Raw genomic sequence first — 25617 nt, 5'->3', positions numbered from 1 at the left:
ACGTATTCCCCCTTCCGAGGACAAAGGGATTAGTTTCTTTTAGCATTACTATCGCTAAGGAAACCCTAGTTTTTGTGTTCGTGTGTGTGTGTGATTTTTTAAGCGCCTGAGAATGGCCGGTCTCTAACGCATTTTCTGCAGCAGGAAAAGAATTGGTAGCAAGATAACGTGAAACATTGTTTCTTCATCTTTGTGTTAGTTTGTCATTTGTCAAAACTGTACAGCCAGAACCGATCAATTTGTTTGTGTAATTCGCCATTTTGAGGACTGCTTCCAATATGAGGAAAATTGAGCGAGTGGCCTCAAAAATGAATTGAACCATTCCGTTCGCAAAACCACTGATCTGAAAAAAAGTGGAAAACGCGCTAAGAGACGAAATTCTTAGACACTAACAACCGCAAACTGGTACAGACTATTTTAGAATTACCATCCCCAAATGCCTTAAATTTACGCCCCTCTTCAACCTCTATCGCAGGTATAACTGGCTTACCTTGTAGAGAGCAATTCCTGCAAGGGCCAAAAGAGCCAGGCCTCCAAGAACGGACACAATATAGATCCAAACGGCTGTTGATTTTTTGGAGGTTGTTAGGGTCTTAGGATTGGCTATTAGCGGAATCTGTTTGCGATTAACGATACGGTTGTTAGCTAAGAATACAGTGGCTTCGTTCACAGAAACGTACATATTTTTATACCTTGTTTTCCATTCATCAAAGAGAAAGTTAATTTCGACAAAGTCAGCCTTGGTTCTTGCGATGTGGTTTTTATGTTCAAATCAAATTTGATCAGTATGGTGGTGCTGTTTCTTATGCTAAGGAAAGTGACGTTAATTTTCAGCGAGTATGGAAATATTGGGTCACACACTGAAATACAAATTTTTGAGTTGGAAGTACGTTCCCGTGGTATGGTTTATCATGCTAAAAAAATGATCCTTCACTTTCTTATTTCTTATTTAGTTTGGCTGAAGAGGACCATTGACGACAATCGTTTAACTACAATTACGTTTGTCGATGAAATCTTGAGCAGTTCTTTCTTGTTGGACCATTAATGAAGTAAATAATTGCCCGTTCCGGGGTTCAAATGGAGATGTTGACGAGTTTCTACATTTTCATTTAATCAGAAATCGGAGTCCTTCACACAAAATATCTGTTAAATTAGTCAGTTTACCAAGTTTGAGGTTTTTTCGTTAGATTGCAACCATGTAGGAAGGCTTTCAAAAATCGGACATTTAAAGACTTTGTATGGATTTGGAAGACGCCCTCGCAGAATTAGAGACATTTGTATGGAATTTGGGCGACCTTTGACAGGTCACAGCCTGGTTACTACGCAATGAAACATAACCAAACTTGTTAAACTAATTTTGATGTGATCCTTCTGGCGATGGATCGGATAAAGCAGGTCGGACATGGCCATGTTCGCGATGAAAAAGTTGATAGGTTTTCTTAAGATTTGCGTTTTGTAAACAATGATCGCTAGGAAGGAATTCCCCACCAGTGATACAACTAGGATCAGACAGTAAGCAACGGTTTCCCCAATCTTTACCGCTGAAGGATTCATTGAACTGAAGCAGGTCGAACCACTATACGTTGTGTTCATGTTTGCTGCCTTCTTAATGGTTCTGTTGTTTCTCTCACAATTCCTCTGCCTACTTAAGATAATTCGAAGCCTCGTTCCTTTTATGTTTTTGTAAGTTATGACTATTGATTCGTGAGACCGCATGCGCAATTGTGCCTACAACTGCTCACCTAAAACAGACAGCAAGGCAAAACACCCTCAGTGTTCAAATTGATTAACTCATTACCGTTTTTCATGAATGCCTAATATCAAATGCTGTTCTACTTAGCGTTATATAACAAATAAAACAAAGGCGTGAAGGGAGAAAGCACGAAAGGAAGCGAGGCGGAGAGCACAAAAAAAGTGTCTGGAGAAAGTATTGCTTGGGGCTCTGCTTAGCTGTTTTTACCCGTTGTGCTTGACACTCTTTTTTCCGTAAGAATCTCTAATTTTGGAGCCGAGGCCGAACGTTCCTTTTATTATTATTTTTTTTTCTTTGGCAATGCCAGTCTGAAAAAGTTCTTAAGATGACTTTAAGTCAGCTATTAAGTCAGTTAGTATTTTTTTAATGAAGCTATGCGGACGTGATCAAGACACCTATCAAAGAGCAATATGTGCTCTAATATGGAGCCAAGTTGCTTGTGACATGCTCTGTTGAGCGGCTTACATGTACTCTAGTGCTGGGTACAAGATGTCGCAGCAGCCAGCTCTCGCTAAATTTGGCTTCACGAAAAGTATCGACCGCAGAGGTTTCCAACGTGACATTAAGGAGGCTCGAGGCAGTTTTTTTGGACTTAGGGTGGAAGTTTTGAAATTACAATCTCGCATACAAGATAAACTTCGATCTCCTTTATACTACATCATCATTTCAACGTATGATCAAAATTAATTTTCTCATCGGTTTCCAAGCAACAGCTATTACCATAGCAACGGAAGCCCATAGCCTCTTATTTTAAACATTGTCGATTATCTCGAAATCTAGACAGACACTTTATGACGAAACTTTAGGGATGTAAACTACTCTATCTAGACAACTTGTAGGCGAAATTAGAAACAAATCTGTAAGAGCGTTTTCAAGTAAATAATGAATCAATTTTTACGGGGTGATTTTGTTTATTCCAGCATTTTTCACCAATATCTCTTGCAAAATAAAACTTGACACTTTGTCTTTTCTGTCAAAGGGTCTTTCCTGATAGCAAAACATTCTAAATGTATATTGAGCTTCATGGGTGTCTCCGATTTTAAGATATTATGTTTGAAAACAGTGAAAATAAAGCGCAGATAAATGAAAAAGTTCCTACTTTGCATAAATCGAGATATCTTTAAAATGCCCCCACAGATTTTTCTGTTAAGGACGGTGCCTACTATTGTTACTGCGCATATGTTCTGCGCATCGCGAGATACTCGGGTTTCCTATGGGTAGTGCCTACTAACACAGGAATATTTTTGCGCGGTTTAAAACTATACGGAGAAAGCAGAACTTAGCAAATGCTTTTGGTATCTCTAAACAAAATTGGGGGTAACCATGCATTTTTCAGAGATAATTAAGCTTCAATTTAGGAAAAAACCCCATACATTGCTTTATATTTTGGCGCTTTTTAGAGATATTATTGATTAATTATCTCTGAAAAATGCGTGGTTACCCCCAATTTTCTTTTTGGATTCCAATAGGCCTTGCTAAGATCTGCTTTTCCCGCATAGTCATATACCGCACAAAAATACTTCAGTATTTGTAGGCACCGTCCTTAAATTACAAGCGGTTAAAGTAATAATTCTTTTCGATATCTACGCAAGTTTTAGGCTCAGGAACCGAAATTGGTGTTAGATAAGAAGGCTGAATCTTGGTCAAGTTTCAGTCGTTATTCGCTTTCTCCGAACAAGAATTTTATTTTGTTTGTCCCGGTCTATTTCACTGTTATTCACGTGCTTCGAATATTTATCATACCGTGAAGTCGTGCAAAAGGTTAAATTTACAATGGTAGACTTGAGAAGCAGGCGCATATATTTATGTAAATGTTACCTTTTGCACGACTCCACGTAATCATAAATATTCACAGCACGTGAATAGCAGTGGAATAGACCGGGACAAACAAAATAAAATTCTTGTTCGGAGAAAGCGAATAATGACTGAAACTAGCCCAAGATTCAACCTTCTTATCTAACACCAGTCTCGGTTCTTGAGCCTGAAACCTTTCGTGAATATCGAAAAGAATTTTTATTCTAACCGCTTGTCATTTAACAGAAAAATCTGCCAGGGTATTTTAAAGATATCTCGATTTATGCAAAGTAGGAACTTTTTCATTTATCTGCGCTTTATTTTCACTGTTTTCAAACATAGTATCTTAAAATCGGAGACACCCATGAAGCTCAATATACATTTAGAATGTTTTGCTATGAGCAAGGACCTTTTAACAGAAAAGAGAAAGTGTCAAGTTTTATTTTGCAAGAGATATTGGTGAAAAATGCTGGAATAAACAAAATCACCCCGTAAAAATTGATTCATTATTTACTTGAAAACGCTCTTACAGATTTGTTTCTAATTTTGCCTACAAGTTGTCTAGATTGAGTAGTTTAAATCCCTAAAGTTTCGTCATAAAGTGTCTGACTAGACTTCGAGATAATCGACAATGTTTAAAATGAGAGGCTATGCGCTTCCGTTGCTATGGTAATAGCTGTTGCTTGGAAACCGATGAGAAAATTAACTTTGATCATACGTTGAAATGATGATGTAGTATAAAGGAGATCGAAGTTTATCTTGTATGCGAGATTGTAATTTCAAAACTTCCACCCTAAGTCCAAAAAAACTGCCTCGAGCCTCCTTAAGCTACCAGATTTTCCAGCAAAAATTACAGAAAGCCATCATCTGTAGTGAGTACATCAAAGTTTTTATTAACCAACAAGAGCTGTCTGTTCATGTGAAGTGCTTCAACGTTCTCGCAAAAAAGGTTCTTATAAAAAGACTGTATAACAGAACAAAACAAAAGACATGTTTTAGACTTTTGTAAATTATAATTTAGCGGGCGTATGGTATAAAGCGAGATCTGTAACGATCGAGAAATCGTAGCCCGTTATTTGCGTGATTTATACTTTCACAAGGCACGCTTCATTTCAATGGAGCGAGAAAACACACACACACAATGAAGAATTCTCTTTCTTTCAGCGTTCTAGAGAAGAAAACATTCTCTTTTCCTCGGATACACCTGTGCAACCTTTCGTTAACAGTGGACAAGAATGACTTGAATGTTTTAGTACATTCGGGAAGCCAGTGATTTCAATTTTAATTAGTATTCAGTTGAATTAGTAATTTACAATACAATCATGCAATCGTCAGTGTTCCTGTGATAAGCAGTTATCGCCGACATTAATTAACCTGAGCTGAGAGATTGTGAATTAGCATAAACAACTGACCAACGGAAGTAGACACATACAGTATAGACAAGTTTTAAGTAGATATTCTGGAAGAGATTCACTTTTAAATAGGTAGGTTTTTATGCCATTTTTATATTTTTTTGTGTGGTGGACACACGACCACATAAGCTTTGTTGTTCTTATTATCGTGTGTCAATAATACTATTAACTGAATTATTTATTTATTATTGATCTGAGCAAAGTACGTCAAACTTCGTGAAAAGCTAAACTTGACAGTGAAGGGCTTAAAAAGTTTAATCAGGCAAATGCCCTTGGGTGATGGTACAGTCGAATGTGATAAATAACAAGACGCTTCCTTTCGCAGGATCAAATGAATTTCCTGCAAAGCACGTGGTTATTGTGTTGAAAAATCCTTCAGCCAATATAAATAGTAATTAGGTGACAATGATAAATAGCTGAATCCGACATAATTTCCCTTCTTTTGGGTCCATAAAACTCACTCTCAAAGTCATCAATAATTCATGAAGATGAAATAAAGAAAGTCACTACCTCGAAGGAGATTTGAAAATGGGATCTTGACTATCGTAAAATTTCAAAAACGTTTGCTTTGAATTTCTCCAAAAAAAATTGGATGGTTTGAGAAGTTGGAATATGAAAAATTTGTGAGCAAGCACAGAAGAATTTGTTATATTGTACGCACATTAAGCTATTCTATAATTTCTCGGATTGTCCAATATCCAAATATATTTTAAGAACTGATGTAATACATTATAGTTGACAGGCATCTGATGTATCACCAATTAAAAGGATTAAATTCTTAAAAACCTTGCCGGAAAACAAACCTATTAAAAAGGTACGCATTTCGTGCATGTGATATTGCTGTACGGACACTCACTCACTCACTCTTTCTTTCACTCACTCACTCACTCACTCACTCACTCACTCACTCACTCACTCACTCACTCACTCACTCACTCACTCACTCACTCACTCACTCACTCACTCATTCACTGACTCTTACAGGCCTGACGACATAGTAGGTAGAGCACTATACAGTGCCCTACCGACAAAATGTTTTCCTCCCTCAAGAATTAAAAAAGCGTCGAGAACTGTTAAGGTATAAACGTTTGAAAGGTTCAAATCTGTTTTGGCCTCCGGAGTTGGAGGATTCCACCACAGATTTGAATTCATTTTGATTTGGTTATGACGAAGTAAACAGAAAAACCATTTACGTTAAGTTGACAGCTTTTACAGACTTTTACAGACATCCGGCTTTGCAAACGTAAGAAAGCAAACTGAAAAAACCTTTACTCAGTTTACTTTATACGTAAATGTAGTTAAGTTCGTCGTACGTAGGAGACAAGAACGGGCGTTGAGGACAATTAACCTTGAAAGAGTTGTCTTATACGGTACAAACGCCAACATGCAAAACTTGGTTGCTAATAATTATTTTTCGTCTTTATTCTCATACATCAGTATCCGACAAAATAAGATGACAATCACTCTACAAATAAGCAATTTTTAACTAAAGATAGGTGCTGTTATCGAAAAAGAATGACTTTTTTTGTATTGATAGAGTAAACCAAAACGGGTTAAGAGGTTAATGGAAAAAGTAAGAGGAAAATGGAAATAAACAAGAAACCTTTTTGTTTAATTGACAGGAACAAGCAGTGAGATAGGCTTATGGCCTAAGTTCAAATTCGCCATTAACTCCTAGTCTGATTGAACAATAAAATAATTAAAGTACAAATTTGTAAATATTTCATGATGGCAGGCACCATTATTAAAAATGAATGTGTACATAACTTAGCTTTTAACCCACTTCCCGCTTAAAAGCGGCAACTCGAAAGCACAAATGAAAGCTTTTTGAAAATTCAAGTCAGGTTTTCCAAGAAAATATTAAACTGGAGGTAAAAAACCAAACCAAAGCTCATGAGTTCTAAGCCTGATTTGATGAGTTTAATAGATATAAACTTCTGACTTGAGTGGGAGAACCTGTTACTTCTTATTAAAGGCGAACACAAAACAGTAATAACAGCTGGTTATAAACTGAAGAGAAAAATAGCGTGGTTGAAGGAGAAATGAGGATGATATTCAATTATTTATTTTTCTCTGAAACTCGGAGGCGAGAGAGAAGAGTACTAAAGAGATCTACTTTCAAATATTTTATCGACTTTTTTTATTGCAAATCCGAATATCGCTTTTAAAGTAACTCTAGCTAATATCCAACACAGCCATTATTGAGGCAAATTTTGACAAAAGAATGGTTTGAAGTCGGTTCAAACTTTTTCATATGTGTTTATTCGCAGGAAGGGAGCTGAGTTTAAAAGAGCGTTTTAGAGTGTTTCCTTTGAAATGGTGTTTGCACCTCTTTTTTTCTTATAACAAACGATGAGAAAACAAGGAGAAAGTAGCATTGGTGAAGAGAGGTAAAGAAACTGGGATTCATCAAAAAGTTAAGGTGGTATTTTGATTGATTTAATTTTTTGCGGGGCTGAAAGTTGGAGGCGAGACACAAGAGTGCAGCTAAATACACTGATGCGTTACAATATTTTGTTAATTTATGTGGAATACAGAATAAGTGAATTGAAAGAAACGAACGAATCGATCTACGTTTTTGTTGATAATTTTTACGAGAGAGCGTTCTGCGAAATGTTGGCTACTGGGTTACGATGGGAGCGTTGGGAAATTACTCTCTCTGCGCTGCACCCCTAACTGAAACAGTTACACCGCGCAAACAGTTGAAGAGCCTCTTTAGAGCAGAACGATAGTTTGTACTGCAAATGAAACAGACGCAAGGGTTTACTGCACAATTTGAGTAAGCCATAAACCGGGTAATATTCCAAAAGAAAAAGAAACCACAAGGCAAAGAGTCCCGTGCAAAGTATACTAGTAAGACGCCAATACTGAAAGGTATCCAGCACAGTACAAACCCTAACACAATAGCAATGGCCATCTTTAACACGTTTCTGTTTCTTTTTGCTCGTTGTTGCTCAGCGTTGGTTGATTGTTCGCCTGGCCTCTTCTGTGACTTGAGCTTGATAACGATGACAGAGTAAAGTACGACCAACATGGCGATTGGGATATAAACAAATACAACGTTTACTGCAAGGATAACGTACATTTCATTCCGCCATAAGCTACAAAACAGTTGTCCGTGGTACTCAGTAGGTTTCCAGGCGGAGAAGTATGGCGAGGCTACTGATATCGCAACGATCCAGGTGCCGAGAATGAAGAAGGGGCACATCTTTGAACTTATGAGTGGTGAACGGAGGGGAAATAGTACAGCTCCAAATCGATCCACTACTATTAGAATCAGGCTTTGAATAGACACAGTAGAGGAGACAGAGATGAAGACGGCAACCAGTTTACACAAGGCCTGACCAAGGGGACCACTGATAAACCCGGGGTCCGCGTATAGATAGAGAACCTCCCGCAGGGCCAGGAATGTTGGAGACAGCAGGTCGGACATGGCCATGTTGACGGTAAAGAAATTGATTGGTTTCCTCAAACTTTGCGTTTTGTGTACAATTATTGCTATAAAGGAATTACCAAGTAGCGAGATGACGAAGATCAGGCAACAAGCAAAGGTTTGTCCAATCTTAGCTGCTGTGGAATTGGACGGACTCGAACAGCTCGATCCATTCACCGTTGTGTTCATGTCTGCTGACTTTCTGTTGCTTCTTTCAAACTCGTCTGGTGTTGCAGTATCTATGCTTAATGAAAAATACCCTTCTGGTTTACGATTCATCACACACAAGGATTAAAAGATTTTAATTAAGCTAACTTTAATTAACGCAAAAAACCGATCAGCCAATACGCCTCCTCGGTTTGCGTCAAACTTTTTTCTCAGTCTCTAATTACCGTATTTATTCGATTAAGCGAATGGGCGCTTATATTATTTTGGGTCCATGAAGGTGGGCGGTTATTCGAGGTGGGTGCTTTTTCGAGGGCGGGCAGTAATCATCGCGCAGAATGCCTTTTGTTGTTGGGACATTTACTTACTGCATGGCAAAAATTATAGATCTGTAATATTAGCGGTGAAGCGTAAATTGAACGACTCTCATTGGTCCAAAATTACCCGCGCACTGCTCCGCAGGGAATACCGTTTAGCTCATTAATTTATTTGGGTGGAGCTAAAAGACAAAGACCACATTTATAGCATTACGTGACGAACGCTTAGGTAAAAATACAGCTGAATTTGTGAAAACCGACATTTTGTTTGCAGTGACATTTGCCCGGTCAATATCAAGGACGAAAACACAGGCTGAAAATCTAGTTAATGAGAAAAGCCTAATAGCCCGCAGAGGACGGAAATCATTAAGAGTATATTGATATACATTCGGCAGAACTATTGATCGATTGGTTGAAAACCCAAGTCAGCTTTCCATGGAAGCAACTAGCACCGACTGGAGTAAAGAACAAACCAGGCTAGACGAGACAACAGGAAAGAAACACGCAGCGATGAAGAGAAAAAGGCTTGGTTAAAAACATAAATTAGGGAGTATTTATTCAGCTTCCTCTGCTGATGTTGAAGAGGAATACAGAAAGTTGTGATTAAATACAGTGCTAAGATATAGCCGTATTTTACTGGTTTTCGTTTACTGCCAATCTGAAAATAACGTCTAATAATAAGACAATAATAACAAGAATCCAGTTGCCACCTGGAAAGGAATATACAAGAAAATTTGGCCAAAGAACGTGGTTGTTAAACTTGTTCAGCACATTTGTCACATGTTTATTTCCAGATACTCCAAGAAAGTAATTCATAATTCATGGCATGTCAGTGATCTTGTTTACTTACTACTCTTTAAAATCGAGATAAGATATATACTTTTTAATCTATCAAATAAGGGCTTGTACAGTAGCGAGCTTTAAACTGATGTGTGTGGTTTTCACGGTTTTCGCTTTATTTCTGGTTACTTTTTGTCAGTTCATGTGAGAGTACAGAAAAAAATTAGCAGTTAAGCAAAAAGAATTATTTTCGGTGGTGGTCATTTTCACGGATGGATCGAGTTCTATGAACCGCTCGCGCGCTGTGTTATCTCATGGTGGAATCACTGGCTGGACTGTTGTAGTACGTTGTAGGAGTCTCTTGAGACCACTTCGTCAATTCAATTTGATTTGGCTTTGACGAAGTAAACAGAAAAAGCCATTTACGTATAGTTGACAGCTTTTACAGAATTTTACAGACAGTCAATCTCAATGTGACTACAAATATATCCGGCTTTGCAAACATAAGAAAGCAAGCTGAAAAGCCTTTACTCACTTTACTTTATACGTAAATGTAGTTAAGTTCGTGCGTAGGAGATGAGAACGGGCGTTGATGACAATTACTCTTAAAAGAGTTGTCTTGGTACAAACGCCAATATGCAAAACTTGGTTGCAAATAATTATTTTTCGACTTTATTCTCATACATCAGTATCCGACAAAATAAAATGACAATCACCCTACAAATAAGCAATTTTTAACTAAAGATAGTTGCTATTGTCGAAAGTGAATGATTATTTTTTGTATTGATAGAGTAAACTAAAACGGGTTAAGAGGTTAACGGAAAAAGTAAGAGAAAATTGGAAATAAACAAGAAACCTTTTTGTTTAATTGACAGGAACGAGCAGTGAGATAGGCTTATCGCCTTAGCTCAAATTCGCCATTAACTCCTAGTCTGATTATACAATAAAATAATTAAAACAAAAATTTGTAAATATTTCATGATGGCAGGTACTATTGTTAAAAATGAATATGTACATAACTTAGCTTTTAACCCACTTCCCGCTTAAAAGCGGCAAATCGAAAGCAGAAATGAAAGCTTTTTGAAAATTCAAGTCAGGTTTTCCAAGAAAATATTAAACTAGAAGTAAAAAACCAAACCAAAGCTCACGAGTTCTAAGCCTGATTTGATGAGTTTAATAGATATAAACTTCTGACTTGGGTGGGAGAACCTGTTACTTCTTATTAAAGGCGAAGACAAAACAGTAATAACAGCTGGTTATAAACTGAGGAGAAAAATAGCGTGGTTGAAGGAGAAGATGAGGATGATATTCAATTATTATTTATTTTTCTCTAAAGCTCGGAGGCGAGAGAGAAGAGTACTAAAGAGATCTACTTTCAAATATTTTATCGAGTTTTTTTTATTGCAAATCTGAATATCGCTTTTAAAGTAACTCGAGCCAATATCCAACAACAAAGCCATTATTGAGGCAAATTTTGACAAAAGATAATGGTTTGAAGTCGGTTCAAACTTTTTCATATGAGTTTATTCCAGGAAGGCAGCTGAGTTTAAAAGAGCGTTTTAGAGTGTTTCCTTTGAAATGATGTTTGCAACTCTGCTTTTTGTTATAACAAACGATGAGAAAACAAGGAGAAAGTAGCATTGGTGATGAGAAGTGAGGAAACTGGGATTCATCAAGAAGTTAAGGTGATATTTGATTGATTTAATTTTTTGTGGGGCTGAAAGTTGGAGGCGAGACACAAGAGTGCAGCTAAATACACCGATGCGTTACAATATTTTATTGACTTTTTTTTTCACAGAAATCAGAACATATGTTGTAAGCTAAGTATCGTTTTCCTAATGATAAAACGATTAAAAGAGGGTATCCAAGAAAGGAAAGGTTTAAAATCCTTTCGACCGACATCTTTCTTGTCTGTTTATTTACACATCAGTTTCCTAAATGTACAAAAGCTAAAACACATGAATAATACAGCATAGCTGGCAAATTTAAATTTTTTTTCGATAAGTGAGCATCTTTTCAGTTCTCTATAAATTAGGGTTTGAACAAAAGCGGTGATACCTTTAAAAAGCAAGAAATCACAAAATTCGCAATGTTCCTTTACTTTGCATAAATTAACTAGCAGTTTTCCCTAAATTTTGTTAATTTATGTGGAATACAGAATAAATGAATTGAAAGAAACGAACGAATCGATGTACGGTTTTGATGATTTTTACGAGAGAGCGTTCTGTGAAATGTTGGCTACTGGGTTACGATGGGAGCGTGGGGAAATTACTCTCTCTGCGCTGCACCCCTAACTGAAACAGTTACACCGCGCAAACACTTAAAGAACCTCTTTAGAGCAGAACGATAGTTTGTACAGAAACTAAAACAGATGCAAGGGTTGATGGCACAATTTGAGCCAGCCATAAACCGGGTAATGTACCGAAAGATATAGAAGCCACAAGGCAAAGCCTGCCGTGCAAAGTACAATAGTAAGACGCCAATACTGAAGGGTACAAAGCACAGTACAAACCCTAACACGATAGCAATGGCCATCTTTAACACGTTTCTGTTTCTTTTCGCTCGTTGTTGCTCAGCGTTGGTTGATTGCTCGCCTGGCCTCTTCTGAGACTTGAGCTTGATAATGATGATAGAGTAAAGTGTGGTCAACATGACGATTGGGATATAAAGAAATACCACGGATGCTGCGAGGAGAAAATTTCCCAAGGATGAAGACTCTTCAAAGGCTTCATTCCATCGCCTGATACAAACCAGTTTTCCTTGATATTCGGTAGGTTTCCAGGCGGAAAAAAATGGCGCGAAGACTGATACCGCAACGATCCAGGTACCGAGAATGAAGAAGGGGCACATCTTTAAACTGATGAGTGGAGAACGGCGGGGAAATGCCACAGCTCCAAATCGATCCACTGCTATCAGAAGCAGGCTTTGAATAGACACAGTAGAGGAAACAAAGATTGAGACGGCAACCAGTTTACACAATGCCCGGCCAAGGGGACCACTGATGTTAAGCCAGGCGTCTGTGTACAGATAGGTAATCTCCCCTGGGATCGGGAATATTGATGACAGCAGGTCGGACAAGGCCATGTTGAGGACAAAGAAGTTGATTGGTTTTCTTAATGTTTGCGTTTTGTAAACAATTATTGCTATAAAGGAATTCCCAAGCAGCGAGATGACGAGGATCAGGCAGAAAGCAAAGGTTTTTCCAATCTTAGCTGCTGTAGAATTGAACGGACTCAAACAGCTCGATCCATTCATCGTGGTGTTCATGTCTGATGAATTTCTAATGTTGCTGTTGCTTCTTTCAAACTCGTCTGGTTTCTCAGGATCAAGTGTTGCAGTATTTATGCTTAATGACAAATAGCGTTCTGGTTTACGATTCCTCACACGCAAGGATTAAAAGATTTTAATTCAGGTAATTTAAATTAACATAAAACACTGATCTGCCAATACGCCTCCTCGGTTTGCGTCAAACTGTTTGTCAGTCTCTAATACAACATACAGCACTTAATGAAGGGTGTTTAACACCAAAAACTATTATACCTTTATGTTTATGCAAGGAAGTTGTTTGAGAGAGTCAACAATACTTTGCCTTCAAGATTTCTGACGAGAATTTTAAGATATTTCTGCCCACACTTGCTCTGTGCACTTTATCGATTCTCTTTCAATGTTTCACCAAACTCAAGCCTTGAAACCAGCTTATCCCAACAGACTTGATCCTGAAAATATAATCGATAATTCGGCCTTTAGTTGCTCTTTCTCTTAATTATTCATTCAAGCACACTTCTGGTCTTCACTTTCCTTAAAACTTGCATAACACGTTCGCCAGTTGCTATGTAATAATTAAACGTTTTCCTTTTTGCTCTCTCAAACGGCTCATTGAATTGAGAATTCTTAACCCTCTTGCCTTTGATGGTGACATATGGTACATCATGCAAACATCTTGGTCCCACACCACCAGGTTTTAGAGAGTTCTTTGCTTCGTTTTGTTTTTTTTTTTTCGATTTTTTTCCCCTAACAAATGAATTTGTGATCGTCAATAGCCGGCATAAAATATCCCGATGAAAGATTAAAATGGATTTTGTTTCAAAGACTGTACAGTCTTAGTGTTCGGCGAAGTAGACTTAATTTCGATGTGAATTCAAAGAGTTTAGATTAAATGAACAGAGTATAGTCTAGTTTATAGTGTACAATTCTGAGCTAACACATTTAAGCTAGAACGTTCTGACGTATTAACGGAAAGTTCCCTTGCAGACATTCTCATTTAGATATCAAAAAAACTATTCACTCGCAATAGAGCGTATTCATGTGACGTCATAATTTTCTAAAATCCAAAACTAAAGAGCCTCCAAAGTTTTTATCCTCATCAGGCGTAAGAGGCCGTATATTTATAACTGTTTCCAATTTTACAGCTCCATAGCGTCCTTCGTTTGGAAATCAGAGCAGTTTGAATTTCACGGTTATGGAGTTGCGTGGCAAAGAGCTACGATCGACTTCGTTGAAAAATACATGCTTATCTCATTATTTTAAGCCTTTTAGAAGTTAGAACATTAGAGAAAGTGCTTATGTAAGTGGTTTTGGTGTTCAGTACTGCTAATCAGTCGCTAGATAGCCAAAGTAAGTTCCAGATGTTAACAATTTTTTTCGGCCGCCATATTGGTGTTCCACGGAGGTACACCAAGATGGCGGATCCATACTAGGCCCTGTAAATTTCTGCAAAACATTTCGACGGATATCTGACGTTTGGGGAGACGTACAGGCCTAAAATTTGGAGAATTGTCTCCTTTAGTCATCCTCTATAATATCACAACTTCTCAACTTTTCCACTGGATGTTTTTCGATTTATTTTTTTACTGCGTGACAGTACATACCCTCTATACTAACACGCTCCCAGCTTACCAGTATAAAAACTACAGTTGCACGGCGACACAGTGCCGCGCTTACATGAGAACGAGACGAAAAGGAGTATCTTCTTGGGATACAAATTAAGTTTTGTTTACATGAGCGTTTTATTCCGGGATTGCAGAACGATGTCAGGAAATCTCCCGAAACGAGATTCATCCCGCTAAGATTAAGCGGTTTTTCGAAAGCACACTGCTAAAAAATGTCCAATAAAGATGGGAATAACAATTACAAAACGGGTACAACTGAAAGTCGAGCGATTTTTCACCGACGTTTCATCGCGGGACGGGGAAAAATATAGTGTTTAAATTATTATTTTTTTCAGATTAGGTACTTTTCATCCGGGGTGAATTTTTATCCTTGTGCTGTAGACGTGGAAAAATCATCCGGGGATGAAAGTCGCCCCGGGGAATTATCACTCATGATATAAAATGTTGAACAAGGTAGAAGCTTTAGAGTTTTTTTTCTCCGTCCAGTGAAAATGTCTTCACTTTGCTGCAAGCTGTGCTTGAAAGCAGTAAAGGTCTCGCGCTAGATTAACTTTTAAGTTATTTGTGCACGAGATACATTGCGGCCTCGAGAAACGTTTTATTGATAAGAACCGTGAGGAAAAGTCGAGTGATGTTTTCGCGCGTGTAAAGTACACACGTAAATGTATCCGGCTTTACGAACGTAAATAAGCCAGCAGAAAAGTCTTTACTCAGATTATTTGGTACGAAATATCTTATTGCAGTTAAGTTCGTATGCAGGAGACGATAACGCGCTTTGTTGAAAACTAACCTTAAAGAAGGTCGTCTTGTAAAAGCCAACATGCAAAATTTGGTTTCAGATTAATATTTTTCGTCTTTATTCTTATATAGCAGTATCTTTTTGTAGCAAATAAAATAACAATCACCCTACAAAGGAACATTTTTTAGCTAAAAATAGTTTCGGTTATCGAAAGTGAGTGATTATATTTTTCCTGGTAGAGTAAATTAAAACGGGCAAAGAAGTTAACATTAGGGGGAAATAAAAAAATAGACAAGGAACCTTTTTATTTATTTACAGTTGAACAAGCGGTAAGATAGGTTTTTGTCCGACGCTCAAATTAGTGAACACCAGTCTAACGACTGTCAAAAATAACGATACGTTAAATATTTCACAATGGGCACTATTACTAAAAATATATATACACAGAACAAAGCTTTTAACCCACTTTTCGCTTAAAGGCGCCAACTCGAAACCACATATGACATTGTGACCGGCGTCACTGAAACATCTATGAATTACAGCAAAACTGTCAAAAACCACGCAGTATGCGGCAACAATAACAAATTATTCGCGGCTTCGTTTTGAAAACAAAGCGTTTAGAATTGTTTGGCACATAAACCCAGTTATTTTTATCTCTCAGGTGTTTTCCATGTCCATATTCTATTTTATCTCTTCAAGTTTATTATTTTATAAGCGGTTTCTGTCTCTTTTCTACTGCTTGACTTGTAAGCGAGTTGACATTTTTAACAAACCTGCGCCTTCAGTAGGGTCATTGGCTAGAATGGGCCGGACACAGTTTTGCATATTACTTCATATTGACGTTCGGTTGCATAAGAATAAGAAAAATAAAAAAGTTTTCAACTCTAAACACGGTGAACTATCGTCTTCTGCTTCTGTTTTTCAAACGTTTTTTTTTTTGCAGACAAACTTATATGACGTACAAATGAAAATGTTGAACAGAAATAATTAACAAAAGAAAAACAGGAAAACAGCAGGTATGTATGTACACACATCAACTGTTAAAATTTGTTTCAGTCTTCTCAAAATTAAAGCTTTCAAACCTTTGCATCTCAAGGTTTGAACACTTTCCTTCAGTTTCATCATAAAACAACAACAGTTTCTTGAAACAAAAACAGTTTGTAACCTTGAATTCGTAATGAGAAAGCTTTGAATATTTCGCGATATGTTTGTCGGAAAATGATGCATCGGCATATTCAAAAGAAACATTTAAACTACTTTTCCTGGTGGGTAGGAGCTGTTTCCCTCATTTGCCATGCACAAGGGAATGTTTATTTCCCGTCAATTGTGAACGTTATCTACTGATAATAAGGTATTTAGCTATCTCCATCAGAAAAATAAAATTGCTTTTGCTGCCAACTGTCATAGCTAAGCCGGCATTAAGATCATTTTGTCGCAGCCGTTCAATTGACAGAGCGTTTTGGACGATAATGAGCGAAAGATATCAACCGAGTTTTTCCTTTTATAGATTTTTTCATGGCTCTATTCATACGTAGATGTGTTTAATTTGCTTTAAGTATTAATATTGTCCCGTTCATCTTGATTAAAAGCTGATCGGTAGAGCAGGTGTGAAGAAAAGTTATTTTTGTGAGAAACGAAGAAGAAAAATAATATATCAGAAGGAAGTGAATTGCGTTTTGTCCATGGATAGCAAAACAGTAAAAGTGGACAGGAAGCTCGCACGAAGACTAACAAACGGACGGCCTAAACACGATGAACGGCAAAAAGGTGCAATGAAAACTTGTTGAAAATTTAAATGAGATTTTCAAGAATTATAAATAGAAGTAAAAAACCAAACGCTCTGAACCGGATTTGATGAGTATAACAGTCATATACGCGTCTAACTTGGGCGGAGGAACAGTTCAGTTCGCCTTGAAGTAATATTTCCCCCTTTTATTCAGTTCTTATTAAAGGCAAACATATAAAACAAAGAGAAAAGTAGCGCTGGTAATTATATAAGGAGGAAATGGCTGTGGTTGACGGAGAAGATGAGGATGATATTCAATTTGATTACTTTATCTGAAACTTGTAGGCGAGGGAAAAGAGTACTTAAGAGAATTACTTACAAATATTTTAGCCCTTTTTCGCTGTAAATCCGAATTTTCTTTCTAAGGTAACTCAAGCTAATTTCGAAACTAACAACAAAGCCATTATACAGGCAAATTTTGCCAAAAGAATGGTTTGAAATCGATTAAAACCTTTTTATATATGTTGATTCACAGGAAGGCAGCTGAAATTGAAGGAGCGTTTTTGTTGACTGTTGCCTTTGAAATCATGTTTGAACCCATATTTTTCTTATAACAAACGATCGTAAAAACAAGGAGAAAGTAGTATTGATGAACGGAAGTAAGGAAACTGGGATTAAACAAGAAGTTTAGGTGGTATTTAATAAATTGAACTTTTTGCGGGGCTGAAAGTTGGAGGCGAGACAAAAGAGTGTAGCTAAATACAGTGATGCGTTAAAATATTTTATTGACTTTTTTTTCACAGAGATCAGAACATACCTTGTAAGCTAAGTAGCGTTTTCTTAATGATAAAACGATTAAACGGGCGTATCCCTGAAAAGAAAGGCTTAAAATCCTTTCGACATCTTTCTTGTATGTTTATTCACAAGCAGAGTTTCAAAGAACGGCTGTTAGCTAGCGCTTCCTAAATGTAGAAAAGCTAAAACACATCAATATACAGCATAGCAGGCAAATTTACAATTCTCTTTGATTAGTCAGTATCTTTTCAGTTCTCTACAAATTATGGGTTGAAACAAAAGCGGTTATACCTCTAAAAAGCCAGAATTCACCTTAAATGTTCCTTTCCTTTGCATGAATTAGTTAGCAGTTTTCCCTCAATTTTGTTTAATTTATATGATATACAGAATAAACGAATCAAAAAAAAAGAACGAATCTCGTTGGTGATTTTTACGAAAAAGCGTTCTGCAAACTGTTGGCTACTGGGTTACGATGAGAGCTTTGGAAACTTACTCTTTCTGCGCTGCACCCCTAACTGAAACAGTTGCACCACGCAAACAGTTGAGGAGCCTCTTTAGAGCAGAGCGATAGTTTGTACTGAAAATAAAACAGATGCAAGGGTTGATGGCACAATTTAAGGCAGTCATAAACCGTGTAATATTCCGAAAGATAAAAAAGCCACAAGGCAAAGCGTCCCGTGCAAAGTACAATAGTAAGACGCCAATACTGTAGGGTATCCAGCACAGTACAAACCCTAACACGATAGCAATAGCCATCTTTAACACGTTTCTGTTTTTTTTCGCTCGTTGTTGCTCAGCGTTGGTTGATTGCTCGCCTGGCCTCTTCTGAGACTTGAGCTTGATAACGATGATAGAATAAAGTATGGTCAACATGACGATTGGGATGTAAAGAAATACAACGAAGACTGCGAGAAGATAATTTTCAGGGGATGAGGACTCTCCAAAGGCTTCATTCCATCGGCTGGAACAAAACAGTTGTCCTTGATGTTCAGTAGGTTTCCAGGCGGAGAAACTTGGCGAGGCTACTGATATCGCAACGATCCAGGTGCCGAGAATAAAGAAGGGACACAGCTTTGAACTGATGAGTGGGGAACGGAGGGGAAATACCACAGCTCCAAATCGATCCACTGCTATCAGAAGCAGGTTCTGGATAGACACAGCAGAGGAGGCATATGATACGAAGGGAACCAGTATGCACAATACCTGGCCAAGGGGACCGCTGATATTAAGCCAGGAGTCTGTGTACATATAGGCAAGCTCCCCAGGGAACAGGAGTATTGGAAACAGTAGGTCGGACATGGCCATGTTGACGATAAAGAAGTTGATTGGTTTTCTCAAACTTTCCGTTTTGTATACAATTATCGCTATAAAGGAATTCCCAAGTATCGAAACGACGAATATCAGGCAGCAAGCGAAGGTAATTCCAATCTTAGCTGCCGCAGAATCGAACGGAATGGAACAGCTCGATCCATTCACCGTTGTGTTCATGTTTGCTGACCTTCTAATAGTTCTAATGCTTCTTTCAAACTCGTCTGGTTTCTCAGGATCAAGTGTTCCTGTATTTATGCTTAATGACAAATAGCGTTCTGGTTTACGATTCGTTACGCGCAAGGATTAAAAGATTTTAATTAAGCTAATTTTAATTAACATAAAACACTGATCAGCCAATACGCCTCCTCGGTTCGCGTCAAACTGTTTGTCAGGCTCTAATACAACATACAGCACTTAATGAAGGGTGTTTAACACCAAAAACTATTTTACCTTTTTGTTAATTATCAAGGAAGTTGTTTGAGAGAGTCAACGATACTTTGCCTTCACGATTTCTGACGAGAATTTGAACATATTTCTGCCTGCACGTGCTCTGTGCACTATTTCGATTCTCTTTCAATGTTTCACCAAACTCAAGCTTTGCAACCAGCTTATCCCAACAGACTTGATCCAGAAAATATAATCTATAGCTCGGCCTTTAGTTGCTCTTTAACTTAATTATTCATTCATTTAAGCGCGCTTCTGGTCTTCATTTTTCTTAAAACTTGCATAACACGATCGCCAGTTGCTATGTAATAATTAAACGTTTTGGTTTTTGCTTTCTCTAACGGCTCATTGAATTGAGAATTTTTAACCCTCTTGCTTTTGATGGTGACATATGGTACATCATGTAAACATCTTGGTCAATATTAAGCAAGCTTTTATTGAATTTTTGCCATCCCGCAAAGGGGGAAAGCCACAAAGTGAGGCTACTTAGTAAAGATAGCTTTAATAAAGGAAAATGGCGTTACCCTCTGTTCCTCTGTTACACCAAATTTTGAAAGTTTTTCTATTAAAGGTTTTTGTTTCTTTGCTGCATTAATCTTTGTGCTGACGGTGGCGTAATAAATATACCTTACACAATTCGATAAACTTAAACTTTTTTACTGCAGCATTTGAACCAGCTGTTTGTAAGAAAAGCTGACTCCTGGTTCCCGCTCCAGAAGGTTTTAGATACTTTTTTTCCCTTTTTTTTTTTCGATTTCTTTTCTCTAAAAAATGAATTTGTGATCGTCAATAGCCGGCATAAAATATCCCGATGAAAGATTAAATTGGATTTTGTTTCAAAGACTGAACAGTTTTAGTGTTCGGCGAAATAGACTTAATTTCGATGTAAATTCAATGAGTTTAGACTAAGTGACCAGAGTATAGGCTAGTCTATAGTATACAATTCTGAGCTGACACATTTAAGCGAAAATGCTCTGATGTATTAACGGAAAGTTCCCGTGTAAGCATTCTCATTTAGATATCAATAAAACTATCCACTCGCAATACCAACACGCCCCCAGCTTATCAGTATAAAAACTACAGTTGCACAGCGACACAGTGCCGCGCTTACATGAGAACGAGACGAGCAGGAGTGTCTTCTTGGGATAAAAATTACGTTTTGTTTACATGAGCGTTTTATTCCGGGTTTGCAGAACGATGCCAAGAAATTGCCCGAGACGAGATTCATCCCGCTAAGATTAAGTTTTCGAAAGCATACTGCTAAAAAATGTCCCATAAAGATGGGAATAACTACAAACAGGTGCAACTGGAAGTCGAGCGATTTTTCACCGACGTTTCATGAAGGAACGGAGAAGAGTATAGTGTTTAAATTATTATTTTTTTCAGATTAGGTACTTTTCATTCTGGGTGAATTTTTATTCTTTGCTGTAGAAGTGAAAAAATCATCCGGGGATGAAAGTCACCCCGTGGAATTATCACTCATGATATAAAATGTTGAACAAGGTACAAGCTTAAGAGTTTTCACTCCGTCCAGTAAAAAACGTCTTCACTTTGCTGCAAGTTGTGCTTGGAAGCGGTAAAGGTCTTGCGCTGGATCAACTTTTTTTTTGAGATACATTGCGGTCTCGAGAAACGTTTTATTGGTAAGAATCTTGAGGAAAACGTCAATTGATGTTTGCGTCCGTGTAAAGTACATACGTAAATATATCCGGCTTTACGAACGTAAATGGTCGTAAATAAGCCGGCTGAAAAACCTTTGCTCAGCTTATTTGGTACGAAATTGCAATTAAGTTCGTATGCAGGAGACGATAACGCGCTTTGTTGACAGCTAACCTTAACGAAGGGCGTCTTGTAAAAGCCAACATGCAAAATTTGGTTTCAGATTAATATTTTTCGTCTTTCTTCTTATAGAACAGTGTCTTTTTGTAGCAAATAAAATAACAATCACCCTACAAAGAAACATCTTTTAGCTCAAGAAGTGAGTGATTATATTTTTCCTGGTAGAGTAAATTAAAACGGGCAAAGAGGTAAACATTAGAGGGAAATAAAAAATAAACAAGGAACCTTTTTATTTATTTACAGGTGAACAAGCGGTAAGATAGGTTTTTGCCCCACGCTCAAATTACTGAACACTAGTCTGACTACTGTCAATAATAACGATTCGTTAAATATTTCATAATAGGCACTATTATTAAAAATATATATACATATAACAAAGCTTTTAACCCACTTCCCGCTTAAAAGCGGCAACTCGAAACCACAAATGACATTCTGACCGATGTCACTGCAACAAATTACAGCAAAACTGTCAAAAGTCTTGCAGTATGCGGCAACAATAACAAATTATTCGCGGCTTCATTTTGAATACAAACCGTTTAGAATTGTTTGGCACATAAGCCCAGTTATTTTTATCTCTCAGGTGTTTTCCATGTCCATATTCCATTTTCTCTCTTCAATTTTATTATTTTATAAGCGGTTTCTGTCTCTTTTCTTCTGCTGGACTTATTATTACCTGACAATCGAGTTCAAATTTTTAAAAAATTAAACTTGCAGTCGATGGGTAGGGCAAAATTTTGTTCGATTTCCGAGGAAAGGTTCTCATGTTTCTGGTGGAGATGTTATTCTGGCAAAGTCGTTCTAATGTTCCTCGCTTACGCCTTCAGTCGGAAGGTCATTGGCTGGAAAGAGCCGGACATCTGCCTCCTATTATTTCGTACAGACAACACTTACTTTGTTTCATAATGTCTCTCTCTTTTTACACCCAGCTGTCCAGCGTTCGGTTGCATAATAACGAAAATCAGAAAGTTTTTAACTCTATACGAGATGGACCGTGGTCAGCTGCTTCTGTTTTTCGAACGTTTTTTCACGGAGGAACTTATGTGTCCTGCAAATGAATAGTCTAGACATACAGAATGTTGAAGAGAAATAGAATTAACAAAAGAAAAACGGAAAGACGGCACGCCTACATGTCCACAGATCAACTGTTAAAATTTGTTTCAGTCTTCTCAAAATTAAATCTTTCAAACCTTGATTTCTCAAGGTTTTATAATGAGTTTCTGCGGAACAACAAAAACAGTTTGTAACCTTGAATTCGTACTGAGAAAGCTTTGAATATTCCGCGATATGTTTGTCGGAAATGATGCATCGGTATATTCAAAAGAATCATTTAAACTACTATTCCTGGTGCGTAGGAACTGTTCCCCTCATTTGCTATGCACAAGGGAATATTTATTTCCCGTCAATTATGAACGTTATCTACGAATAATAACTAAAGGTATTTAGCTAACACCATCAGACAAATAAAATTGCTTGTGCTGCCAACTGTCATAGTTAAGCCGCGATTAAGATCCTTTTGTCGCAGCCGTTCCATTAACAGAGCGTTTTGGACAATAATGAGCGAAACATCAACAGAGTTTTTCCTTTTATAGATTTTTACACGGCTCTAATTCATGCGTAGATGCGTTTTATTTGCTTTTAGTCTTTTTTCCGTTTATGTTGATTAAAAGCTGATCGGTAGAACAGGTGTGAGGAAAAGTTATTTTTGAGAGAAAGGAAGAAGAAATATAATTTATATCAGGAAATGAATTTCGTTTTGTCCATGGATAGCAAAACAGCAAAAGTGGACAGGAAGCTCGCACGAAGACTAACAAACGGACGGCCTAGATACGATGAATGGCAAAAAGGTGCAATGAATACTTGTTGAAAATTTAAATGAGCTTTTCAAGAAAAATAAATAGAAGTAAAAAACCAAACGTTCTAAGCCGGATTTGATGTGTCAGAAAAAAATCATATGCGCTTCTAACTTGGGTGGAAGAACAGTTCAGTTCGCCTTGAAGTAATATTTCCCCTTTTATTCAGTTCTTATTAAAGGTAAACGTATAAAACAAAGAGAAAAAGAGGGCTGGTAATTATATAGGGAGGGAATGGGTGTGGCTGACGGAAAAGATGAGGATGATATTCAATTTGATATCTTTATCTGAAACTTGGAGGCGAGCGAAAAGAGTACTTAAGAGAATTACTTACAAATATTTTAGCCCTTTTTCGCTGTAAATCCGAATTTTGTTTCTGAGGTAACTCAAACAAACTTCGAAACTAATAACAAAGCCATTATACAGGCAAATTTTGCCAAAAGAATGGTTTGAAATCGATTAAAACCTTTTTATATATGTTGATTCACAGGAAGGCAGCTGAAATTGAAGGAGCGTTTTTGTTGACTGTTGCCTTTGAAATCATGTTTGAACCCATATTTTTCTTATAACAAACGATCGTAAAAACAAGGAGAAAGTAGTATTGATGAACGGAAGTAAGGAAACTGGGATTAAACAAGAAGTTTAGGTGGTATTTAATAAATTGAACTTTTTGCGGGGCTGAGACAAAAGAGTGCAGCTAAATACAGTGATGCGTTAAAATACTTTATTGACTTTTTTTTTCACAGAGATCAGAACATACCTTGTAAGCTAAGTAGCGTTTTCTTAATGATAAAACGATTAAACGGGCGTATCCCTGAAAAGAAAGGCTTAAAATCCTTTCGACATCTTTCTTGTATGTTTATTCACAAGCAGAGTTTCAAAGAACGGCTGTTAGCTAGCGCTTCCTAAATGTAGAAAAGCTAAAACACATCAATATACAGCATAGCAGGCAAACTTACAATTCTCTTTGATTAGTCAGTATCTTTTCAGTTCTCTACAAATTATGGGTTGAAACAAAAGCGGTTATACCTCTAAAAAGCCAGAATTCACTTTAAATGTTCCTTTCCTTTGCATGAATTAGTTAGCAGTTTTCCCTTAATTTTGTTTAATTTATGTGAAATACAGAATAAACGAATTAAAAAAAAAAGAACGAATCTCGTTGGTGATTTTTACGAAAAAGCGTTCTGCAAACTGTTGGCCACTGGGTTATGATGGGAGCTTTGGAAACTTACTCTTTCTGCGCTGCACCCCTAACTGAAACAGTTGCACCACGCAAACAGTTGAGGAGCCTCTTTAGAGCAGAGCGATAGTTTGTACTGAAAATAAAACAGATGCAAGGGTTGATGGCACAATTTAAGGCAGTCATAAACCGTGTAATATTCCGAAAGATAAAAAAGCCACAAGGCAAAGCGTCCCGTGCAAAGTACAATAGTAAGACGCCAATACTGTAGGGTATCCAGCACAGTACAAACCCTAACACGATAGCAATAGCCATCTTTAACACGTTTCTGTTTTTTTTCGCTCGTTGTTGCTCAGCGTTGGTTGATTGCTCGCCTGGCCTCTTCTGAGACTTGAGCTTGATAACGATGATAGAATAAAGTATGGTCAACATGACGATTGGGATGTAAAGAAATACAACGAAGACTGCGAGAAGATAATTTTCAGGGGATGAGGACTCTCCAAAGGCTTCATTCCATCGGCTGGAACAAAACAGTTGTCCTTGATGTTCAGTAGGTTTCCAGGCGGAGAAACTTGGCGAGGCTACTGATATCGCAACGATCCAGGTGCCGAGAATAAAGAAGGGACACAGCTTTGAACTGATGAGTGGGGAACGGAGGGGAAATACCACAGCTCCAAATCGATCCACTGCTATCAGAAGCAGGTTCTGGATAGACACAGCAGAGGAGGCATATGCTACGAAGGGAACCAGTATGCACAATACCTGGCCAAGGGGACCGCTGATATTAAGCCAGGAGTCTGTGTACATATAGACAAGCTCCCCAGGGAACAGGAGTATTGGAAACAGTAGGTCGGACATGGCCATGTTGACGATAAAGAAGTTGATTGGTTTTCTCAAACTTTCCGTTTTGTATACAATTATCGCTATAAAGGAATTCCCAAGCATCGAAACGACGAATATCAGGCAGAAAGCGAAGGTAATTCCAATCTTAGCTGCCGCAGAATTGAACGGAATGGAACAGCTCGATCCATTCACCGTTGTGTTCATGTTTGCTGACCTTCTAATAGTTCTAGTGCTTATTTCAAACTCGTCTGGTTTCTCAGGATCAAGTGTTCCTGTATTTATGCTTAATGACAAATAGCGTTCTGGTTTACGATTCCTTACGCGCAAGAATTAAAAGATTTTAATTA

General features: G+C 37.6%; 2 protein-coding genes across 2 annotated transcripts; both read right to left on the bottom strand.

Annotated features, from left to right (window-relative positions):
• Positions 1-17699: 17699 nt before the first annotated feature.
• LOC146483166 (RYamide receptor-like) lies at positions 17700-19291 on the bottom strand. The gene has a single exon (XM_085106241.1). The coding sequence runs from the start codon at positions 19289-19291 to the stop codon at positions 18293-18295; it is 999 nt and encodes a 332-aa protein (XP_084962367.1). The 3' UTR covers positions 17700-18292.
• A 5184-nt stretch (positions 19292-24475) lies between these two features.
• LOC146483165 (RYamide receptor-like) lies at positions 24476-25474 on the bottom strand. The gene has a single exon (XM_085106191.1). The coding sequence runs from the start codon at positions 25472-25474 to the stop codon at positions 24476-24478; it is 999 nt and encodes a 332-aa protein (XP_084962317.1).
• Between the last annotated feature and the right edge of the window lie 143 nt (positions 25475-25617).

Source organism: Pavona decussata, unplaced genomic scaffold (genome assembly GCF_977016875.1).
Source record: "Pavona decussata unplaced genomic scaffold, jaPavDecu1.1 SCAFFOLD_40, whole genome shotgun sequence".
NCBI lineage: Eukaryota > Metazoa > Cnidaria > Anthozoa > Scleractinia > Agariciidae > Pavona > Pavona decussata.
Note: the sequence above shows the minus strand (reverse complement) of the source record. Positions and strands in the feature narration are given on the sequence as shown.

What these genes read in the sequence shown, in the direction of transcription:
- LOC146483166 (XM_085106241.1), bottom strand. Translation starts at nt 19,291, where the DNA reads ATGAACACAACGGTGAATGGATCGAGCTGTTCCATTCCGTTCGATTCT.
- LOC146483165 (XM_085106191.1), bottom strand. Translation starts at nt 25,474, where the DNA reads ATGAACACAACGGTGAATGGATCGAGCTGTTCCATTCCGTTCAATTCT.